Source organism: Peromyscus maniculatus, chromosome 10 (genome assembly GCF_049852395.1).
Source record: "Peromyscus maniculatus bairdii isolate BWxNUB_F1_BW_parent chromosome 10, HU_Pman_BW_mat_3.1, whole genome shotgun sequence".
Taxonomy (NCBI): domain Eukaryota; kingdom Metazoa; phylum Chordata; class Mammalia; order Rodentia; family Cricetidae; genus Peromyscus; species Peromyscus maniculatus.
Genome location: NC_134861.1, coordinates 85903587 through 85913799, shown reverse-complemented (window position 1 = coordinate 85913799; position 10213 = coordinate 85903587). Strand labels below are relative to the sequence as shown.

The following is a 10213-nucleotide window of genomic DNA, read 5'->3' as shown; positions in this document are numbered from 1 at the left end:
CTATATAAGGAAAAGCAGTCTCTTCTGCAAATATTTCCTGATTCTCTTGAAAAGTGACTTTTATAATATTCAAGTCATTCCTGACTATCTATGCTGACCCCAGCAATGAGCAGTGAGAACAATGAAATGTATGTGCATGCATGTGTGCATGTGTGTATGTGCACATGTGTATGCATGCATGTGTGTTTCAGATGCTTACATAATTTCATACAAGTTCTACATGGAATAGGAAATCTCAGTGTGGAATTACTATTATCACAATTTATAGTTATATTTTATTTGTACTAAAATGTGATTTGTATGTTAATAAATAAAGTTGCCCTGGGTCAGAGCTATTAGAGCCATAGCAAAAGCTGGATGGTGGTGGTGCACACCTTTAACCCCAGCACTTGGTAGGCAGAGCTAGGTACATCTCTGTGTGTCATGTTCAAGGATACAGCCAGCATGGAGACACACGCCTTTAATCTCAATACCAACCATAGAAGACCTGGAGGTCAGTACAGACAGGCAGTGGTGAGGCAGTGATGAGGTTGGGTTTACAACCAATGAGAAGGCAGAACAGAAAGTCTATATAAAGACAAACACACAGGAAGTAGGTCTCTCTTGGCTGAAGAGGATCGCTGAAGGAGGAAGGGTAAGGTTCTTAGCTCTGACCTCTTGGGCTTTTATCTTTACATTGGCTCTGTGTTTCTTATTTAATAAGACGGTTACTTCTACAATAATTATTAGTGTTTGTGGGAGGAGTAAGGGACTAAAGTTCTCTCCTTAAGGGAACTTTGTAAAGCCAGATGCAGTCACCCATGCCTGTAAGCAAGAGAATCATTCATTTCTACACTGAGACCCCTTTCAAATGATGAAAGTGAAAAACAGACAAATAAAAATGGTAGAGTCAGGAGGAAGCCTTTTTTAAATGATTGATCAATCCAAATGTTAGGAGAAAATTACCCTGAAGTATTGAGACTTCAAAACTAATATTCAAACTCTCAATCTGTTTGTTTAAAAAAGTTTAATGAGCTATAAAATAAATAACACTTAAATATTAAATAAATTATTTACAACATGAAAAAATATTTTTTATCTCCACACATCTCTTTATGTACAGATATAAGACGATCATGAAAAGTGACAACAGGAAGGCTGAAACCATCAGAAGGCTCCACCCACTTCATCAAAAGGAGGACCAATGTGTCATTTTTGCTTGTGACTTGGCAGTGACTCAACTGTTACCCTGTGAAGAAAGAAAAGTGTAAGAGATAAGCTCTAGTCTGGCATGGCTTTATGAAAATTTCTAAGAATCAGAATTTCTGTCAGTTTCATTTTTCTGGGATGTCCTAGGAGACATGTTAGATGTTCTCATGGAAAACTGACACTTTGGCTTAACTTCATCTTTTATTTCTTCTCAAGTTATATGACTATGTGGGAAACTACAAATACTCACACCAACTGTAGTCAAGAAAAATAGGTTTCCTAACTGAATGTACACTGTTAGACATAATTAAAAACCAAGATTAAGTGTCTCAGTATTTATGATATACAGTTAATTTAGGATAATTAGTACCAGGGGTATAATAATAGTAGCTACCAGTTAATGGGCAGCCACCACATGCCAGCACAGCATATTAATATCCTATTCCACCCTTATGTATTCGTTGAGTCTTAGCCTAAGCACATAAGTGACATATTTCTTAAAGGTGCAGTGAATACTGAGTATAACATTGGGCATGAACAGTTACCTGTTTCATGAGTTATAATCATCTGGAATGTTTATCGAAAATAGAACTTAAGATTCAGTAGACTTAGAGTGTGTATAGGAATATCATATTTAACAATCATCTCAAGTAACAGCTCCACTGGAGTCAGAAAAAGGGGGTTAGGGACACATTATCTTTCCTAAATGCCTGAGATATGAATTCGTTTTTGACTGACTCAATTTGTATTGCATCCACCTCCCTGCCTCCCTCTTCCTCTGAAGTCTTCATTAGCTCTTTACTGTGTACTTTTTACCCAAAATGTACTTGGCTCTCTCTGTTTAGAGGTAAAATTATAGACATTTACCAAACCACTCTCAAGCGTGAGCCCCTTGCTTTCTTTAAAGGACACTCCAATTCTTGTCTCACATAGGGTCTTCCTTCGTGTGATAAGCTAACCTTGGCCCTCCATCTGCTGTGTGAGCCCACCCTGTCATTCTGCTCTTGTCTCACCCAACAGTCATCGGAATGAGGCCATTTCTATGTTTCTAAAATGACCCACTCACCTATCAGTATTGCCAATCCTTCTTCATAATTGCTCTCCTGACTTCCTAAGTTCTTTCCAGCTCACAAGGCCACTTTGGGGTACATGACCTTTCCTAGCTCTTAAGTGTGTCCCGCTAGTTCTCCCATTTTGGGGAACATTTCCCCATTCCATCAGTTCCAGTCTTCAGACTTCTATTTTACATTCTTCAATGCTTTGATCTCTTACAGTTTTTCTCCATCTATTAAGCGTTGCATTCTCTGAGAAAGGACTGGAGTGCTCCACCTCTACATCCCTTTGAATAATGACTAACTACTTAGTCCCTTCACAAGACTGAAGTCAATCTTACTCAAAGAATAACATTTCCCTCAAACAGCTGTTCATGTGCCTTCATAATTAAGAAGGGATTCCTCCTTTGCCTTGAGATCAAGTGCTGTCATTTTTTTTTCAAAATTACAGCATCTAACTGACAGATGAATTTAGTGGCCAAACCTGAATTGTCTTCAGCTAGGCTATGACGTGCACGTTTCCAGTTTCTTGTCGAAGCTTCTTTCGCTCTTCTGCTTCTCCTTCACATTCCTTGAAGTAGCGTTTGCGAAGCCTTTGGAGAACACAGAAGACCACCGTTAGCAAGTCACCTACCTGTGCAATGGGGACTTTCATGACAATGGGGACTTTCCTCCCATGACCTCTTAGAGACAAGGACCCTGTGTTGGTTTGTTGCACTGCACCAAAACCTAAACACAACTGCAGTATCTGGACAATTTCAGGGGGGTGCTGCCACCACTACATAAACACATTTTGAGAATACTGGAATGAAAGTGTATATTCACAATGAGAACTTTCATACAGTGTGGAACAGATCCGTGTCTTCTGATGTTATTCCTGAAGAACTAAGCATTGGGGGTGATGGTGTACAATAGAAGGACTCCGTGCACATGAATGAATGTACAGAAATGATTTTTAAGTTTCTAGTAAGAGATTTTAAATTACTAGAATTTTTTTGACTGTTTATAAAACAATTTGTGGTTTGTTTATTTCCAAATACAAATGTTTCCAACTAAGTATCTATTGCTACATTCTATTTTTAAAACCCCAGGGTTTAAAATTGGGGGGATGTTGTCCACTTCTTTGCGTGATTCCTGAGCCATTTCACCACACACTGCCATTAAACCCCAAAGAACTTTATTACATTAAGGGAAAATATTCACTTCAGTTATGGAAAAAAAACCTCAGCAAATGTGGTTTAAGATTAGTGTTGATTATGTTTCAAAATATAATAAGAATTTGAGAGAAAAAAAATCACTTCTTAACAGTGACAAAATGGAGCTGGGCTACTCAAGAGGCCATGACAGGAAGATCACAAATTCAAGGAGAGCTTGGGAAACATGGATCCTGTCTCAAAAAATAGAAACTGCTATAGACGGAGCTCAGCCACTGAGTACTTGGCCAGCACGCATGAGGTCCTAAGTTCTATGCCCAGCACTGCCACAAGGGAAACAGAGCCAACAAAAAACAATAGTCACTCCATATTCTTCCAGAGGATTACTGAGCACTGAAAGATGAATAAGCTACAAGTTCAGTTATTGGGAAACATCTTGAGCTCACATTTTGTTTTCTACTTCTATGACAAATAATAGTGGTTCACAGGGGTTGGTTCTCTTTTCTTCCCTAAATGCATTTGCATACAGGGCTTGGGGCACGAGAACAAATTCCATGTGTGCAAAACATATTTAAACTGCACATCAGACTCCATGTGCATAATGAAACAGCTTTTACCTGCCATTTTATCACTATCTGATTTGAATTTAGGACAACAATAAACAATGGCAGGAGATAACACCTGTATCCTGAAGAACATCAGTGATGGACCATGTATACAATCCAGTTGTTAAAGTAATTTACCAAGACCTAAAATTAGAATAATGAATCCACTGCTTTTCCCAAGCCCTAGCAGCAGTGAGTCATTCTACAGCCATGCAGGCCCTCCTCCAGCTTCCCCTACCCAGTGGCTTCTGTTTGAGAGACAATATCATGCTGATGTACCCATCAGAACAGTCTAGTGAAGGCATTCTTTGGTCCTGAAGTGAGGCATGTGTGTGATCTACTGTTGCCCAGGAAAGAAGCTGTGGGAGGACCATAGTAACAGAGTTTGTCCTTGCTGCCTACACCATGCCATTGGGAGGAAATGTTTCGCTTTGTTTCTTAGTATGTTCCCACACTATTGTACCCAATAAGGACAGAAATAGGTCTCAACTGTAAACCAATTAGCACCATGCCAAGAAACGACAAGCTCAGAGCTTTACATTGTACTGTGAGAAGAGACATAGCTTTCCTTGGCTGTTGATCTAAAGCCCTTCAGGATTTTTTTTAATGCTGAAGAAGTGTATTTGGGGCTATGAGCCTAATGTGACGCTACTTAGTTTCTGAGAAGCTTTATGCTTAAGCTTAAAATATCCACAGACAATACTAGCACTTTCTGAGGTTCAAGAAATAACCATTATCAAAAATATATATAATAAAAAATACCAATTTTTAAGCTAAAAAATATTCTGGTTCTGAAAGATGGCTTTATATGCCATGTTGATGGTCGTCAAAGTAATGCAAAGTTTGATTATAGTCTGCTAATGGGTCATATGCTATAAAAATAACTCGTGTAAGATATGACAGTAGGGCCTGGTAGAAATTCTGACAAGAGTTAATTCTTAAGTTGTGTAGTACTTACAGGACAGTGACAACAATGCCAATAGCTATGAGGATTACGGCAGAGACAAAAACAGTTAAGGATGCAATCTTGGACAGGTCACTGTCAGCCCCACTGTGAGTCTTCATGGATTTTTCTCCACACCGTTCACCAAAGTAGTCTTGATGACATCTGTAACATCACATTTCATAAATATAATTGTTGAAAATGTTCTGCAAGTTTCAAGTCTACTACTTAATGACAGTCATTTAATTTAACTTAGAAAGGCCATGCCCTCATCAGTACCGCAAAATCATGAGACAATGGAATGCATTCTAGCTAAGGATCTTTAAATACAAGTGTGATTAGTTTGGGCATGAGTGTGATATTCCAAGAAGACACAGTAAATCATTCCTTGTGCTCTTTTAGGACCAACTGATGACTTCAATGTCTTGTTTGGCAGTTAATACATTCCACTCTCATTTAATTTGGTGTTAGGGGCTTGTGAGGGGTTGGGGATGTTAGAACAACATGAAAAGTTGTGTGATTAATACCTTAAGGTTGTTTTTATAAAATTTTTTTTTGCAAAAAAAGGGCTTAAAATATATGTATATTATGTAATAAAATGATGGTTTATACCAGTAGTCAGAAAACTACAGCCCCTTTGCCCAACTTTTTACAGCCTGCAAGTTAAGTTTTTTTTTTCTCTTTTTAAGTGCTTACAGTTGAATTGGGTGTATAGACATACTATTGGCCCACAAAGCCTACACATTCCCCATCTTATCTTTTAGTGAAGTTTCTGGTTCTTGGTTTACACATGGGAAAAGTCAACAGTTTTCTGGCATGGTGTAGAATAGGGATGGATGTAGAATTTCATGTGGCTCTCAACCTACTTGCACGTCACTGCCTCCAGGTTCTCGATGTATTTGCATTCACCATGAATGCAAAAATTCTGGAACTCGGTGTCGCATGGGCTCTTTTTCTTCTTTTTGTGTCTTCTACCTTTTCCACTTTTGCCTCCCTTTTTCTTTCTTTTGGGTTTGTCTGAAGTCCTGTCCCCTTCTGCCTTGTTTTTCTTGGGCTTAATTACCTGTTCAACTAGAGAAAAAGAAAGTTGTTGGACAAGTTGAGGTCAGATGTCCTGTCAACATTCTCTTTTTATCCTAAAAATCACCTGAGATACAAGAGACTCAGAAATTCCAGCACTGAGAACAACCTTTCCCTCATTATTTAATATAACACACACATGATAGACCTGCAGAGAATGTCTATGTCAGATAGTACTTAATCTCTGTCGCAAGCTACTTTCATTATTTTACCTATGTATGCCCATGGTTAGAGGCGATGTACCTCACATGATACAGAGGTTCAGGGAAGAGAGAAGACATCTCCTGGGACATGCACCGGGAAAGCTCAGCACTGACACGTTAAGCCTTTTTGTTTGTTTTTGTTATACCAAAAATGTCTCTTAAAAAAGGGACAACGCCATTGACTAAAATGTGGTATGAGACAAATCTGTTGATTTGACTTCCCCACACATGTCCTAGGCTTGCTATCTTAAGCTGGAAGTTAGTGGGCCCTGCTCGAGAGTAGTGAGAACTGGAAACTTTGTATTACTGAAAACAATAACAACAACTACCTTCTGGGGAGGGAGGCTCTTTGTGGCATTCAGTCTATTAAAAATGGCACTGAAGTCGCTGTGCCCGATGCTTCAGAATGCCACCTCAACCAATCAGATCTAGAATCCTTAGGATTAGGAAAGGTATAGTTAATTACATGCTACAGACAGGGAGGGGAAGTTTTGAGGGGTCTAACGCACATTTTGTTGCACTGATCCTGCAATAGGTGTGTATGACCAAGTGTTTAGCAAAGAGGGACCACCCGGAAGAGAAAGCATGACTGGACCCAAAGGCAGTGCAAGGACCCATCACCCAGAACACAACAGAAATGTGGGTGGAAGGCTGATGAGGGTGTCAAGGACAGAGTCTCTGTCTTAAGGAAATGATATTAGGGATTTTTTTTTTCCCCCGCAGGTTACTGTATGGTCATTGACAGAAGCTAAGTAAGGAGTAACACTTATTAAGTGGAGTGTTTATACAAAAACTTCCTTCTGATTATTAAAAAGTGCAAGTTAAAAAAAGCCCTCTAGGAGAACTGCTTTAAGTGGATATCACTACACTTCATCAGGTAGATTAGAAGTCTAAGCCAAATAATTGCCGCTGTGCTGAAGTGTCACAACAGACGGGACACCCATGGGCATTTAAGCAAACAGCCTTTCCAATGAGTTCAACCAACAGTCTCAGTTTTATACTCTCAGCTGCAAGCCTAAGCACTGGCCACCCGCCCCACTAGTAATTGATGTGGCCTCTAGAAGTGTTGATAACTTAGTCAACAAGTCTTTGAGAGGCCAGCTCCTGGACACTGATGGTCTATTCTAATCTCCTTTCCCATGGCATATATTAAACAACAACAACAACAAACAAACAAATAAAACAAGTAGCATCGAGGCACTCAAGTAGAATGCTCACTGAGGTTTAACCCTCCAGTCACTTGCCCCAATCTCTGTCCCTGTGTTTGGACACCCGCTCACTCTTCTTCAGCTCTGGGAGACTCCAGAGGAGGAGGAGAGGGAGGAGAGGTGGAAGAGGAAGAGGAGGAGGAGAGGGAGGAGAGGAGGAAGAGGAGGTGAAGGAGGAGGAGAAGCTGCCGGGAAAGTCTCAAAAGACCTTAAAGAACTCTGGAATCACTTGTCCTGCCTCTAAGGGAGACGCTCCTAGATCTGACTCATCAATGGTCTCTTCTTCTCTCAAAATACAAAGTAAAATGGGGGTAGTGAGCTTTGATCTCTTTCTCATTTAAAGAAAAAGTACTTTTTTAAAGATCTGTCTGATAAGAGAAAAAAAAAAAACAACCAGGGGTCACTAGTAGTGTGGATGAAAACAAAATCTACACATAGCTGTGCTTCTTTAATGTTTCTAGAGGTTGGTCATTATTTCCTCTGTTCCCTTATTTGTGCTAAAATGTTTGTTATTTGAAGACAGGTAGTGTGGGGGAGGGGATACAAATGTTGAGCTACAAGGCCCACAGGAATAGTTGACGACTACCTATGCTCCCAGAATGGAGGTCACGTGGCACATTTGGAAAGAATATAATCCATCTCTGGGATCAAGCAGATTGAAGTTCTAATTCTGACTCAAGTGCTTGCTCCCCAGGCCATGTAACCTTTCTGAGCTTCGGTTATTGTGTAAAACGAGAATAATATTTTCTACTTACCAGAACTGCAAAGATTAAACATACACATAAGACTTTGCTTAGTAGGATGCAACCTACAATAGCCCTTTAAAGGATATCCAATAGCCACACCTAGAAAGCCACTAGAAAACTGAAACACCGTATTTCTTCTGAAGCCACATTGCTAAGATCGAACCACATCTCATAGACAACATTTTCCCGTCTCCTCCACTCACCTCTGACTGAGTCATCTATAACATAGCCGGATATTTGTGGCTCATTATCGTACTCCTCTGAGTAGTCATAGTCCCCCGTGGAGAGTTCACTGCCAGAGGGCATTTCACTTGTGGTAGAGACCTCACTTCCCGCAGGAACCGCAAGTCCACTAGCATTGTGGTCCCCAGAAAATGGTTCACTTTTCCCAGAGGTGGTGTCATTGAGGTCCAACCCAGCCACATAATGACCTGCAGGGAGAGAAGAAGCGATGAGTCCAGATGCTTTTGTCTCGCTCACTGAGCCCTGCTGCGAGACTGTCCTGCCTGTATCAAAGCAGCTACTGCACGTGTGCTATTGTTTGTTTGACTGAGTCACTCATGAAAGCAACTTCACAGTTTGCCAAGAAGCAAACTCAGCCGCTCCAATTACAGTTTCTTTTATCTGGGTTTTCTTTTCCACAGATAGCCTACATTAATTTCCACAGTTTAAAAAGTCCTGCCAAGTCACCCCAGTAGAATCATGTCCCGGGCAATGTCTAACAGCCGCTCACTGCAGGTCTAACTCGGCGTACCTTTGTGCCAGATCTCTCCTACCACCTTTTTGCCAGTGCTGGATGTGGAGATACATTTTAAACACTTGTTTACTCCTGTTGGAACTGTATACACAACGTAAAATGTGGTGCCCACGGTGGCTAAGAACAAGGATTTTCACTATCTTTATCTATTATTATTATCAGAAAAAGTTGGGCACCTGGTAACATCTGGGGAGCCCTGAGTTCCAGTCCTTGCTTTTTCTTTCCTTTTCGTTGCTTTTATTTATTTATTTTTCTCAAATCTCAAAACCATACTGGCAGCGGTGCTTTCAACCCCTCTCTAAGGACACTTTAGGAAGGTAAAAATAAAATCACTAGAGAGAGAGATGAAGATAGCAGACAATGAGGCCTCCTCAAATCCTCCTGGATTAACTACTCTTGTGGAAATTGCTTCACCTGTCTGGACTCGGTTTCCTCTGGTGTCAAAGCAAAGGCTGGGCTAAAAGGACCTCTTAGTTCTCCATCAGCTGGATTTTAGTGTAGGTCGTCCCCAGCAGCCTGGTCCCTGGGACGGGCTACAGACTCCTCCTGGCTTCTCTCACCCTCCCGCCTAGCTTGCGCAACTTCAGCGGAGCGAGCTGCGGGGATCCGCTCCCGCGGCAGGACAAATTTCGGGGGGCGTCAAAAGACAGCAGCATTTAAGGGGCGACTACAGCCCAGGCGGCTTCGGGAGGCGGCGGGTGCTCACCTGAGCCTATGATCAGCAGCAGCCACAGCACCGGGAGCGCCCGCGGCAGCAGCGGAGCTCTCATTGGTCCCGCGGGCCGGCGGCGTCCGGGTCTCTGTGGCAACACGACGGCGGCTCCGGGCGGCGGGAGCAGCTGGACCGCGGAGCAGCGGGCGAGCACCGGCGCGGGGAGGCCCAGCCCGCCGGGCTCTGGGCGGCGGGAGCGGCCAGCGCCTCGGGCTCGGCTCGGGATGTCGGGGCGGCGGCTGCGGGGCAGGAGGGAGCGGAGCGAGCGAGCGGACTGAGGGTGCGGTGAGCACCTGCTGCTGCTTTATAGGCCCACGGGAGCCACCGCCCGTGACGTCACGGGCCGGCCGTGGGTGGAGGCGGCAGGAGGTTACTACCCCCAAACCCGGCAGACAGACAGCAGCCCGGAGGAAGTGGGAATCGGAGCCCTGTCAACGCGGGGAGAAACTGTCCCACTCCTGTTCTAAACTGGTGTCCTGTGCTTGGGAGCTGACAGCCCAAAATCCCGGTGTCACAGGGCCTGAAAAAACCTCTGCGTGGACGTTGATGTTAGCGGGATGACAGA

The 10213-nt window shown here is 42.5% G+C and overlaps 1 protein-coding gene across 1 annotated transcript; it reads right to left on the bottom strand.

Annotated features, from left to right (window-relative positions):
- Positions 1-1058: 1058 nt before the first annotated feature.
- On the bottom strand, positions 1059-9871 carry Areg (amphiregulin). Its single transcript, XM_006993509.4, has 6 exons — positions 9643-9871; positions 8383-8610; positions 5809-6013; positions 4958-5107; positions 2725-2833; positions 1059-1228 (listed from the first exon to the last, which is right to left on the bottom strand). The coding sequence occupies exons 1-5, from the start codon at positions 9704-9706 to the stop codon at positions 2740-2742; spliced, it is 741 nt and encodes a 246-aa protein (XP_006993571.1). The 5' UTR covers positions 9707-9871; the 3' UTR covers positions 1059-1228; positions 2725-2739.
- Positions 9872-10213: the final 342 nt, after the last annotated feature.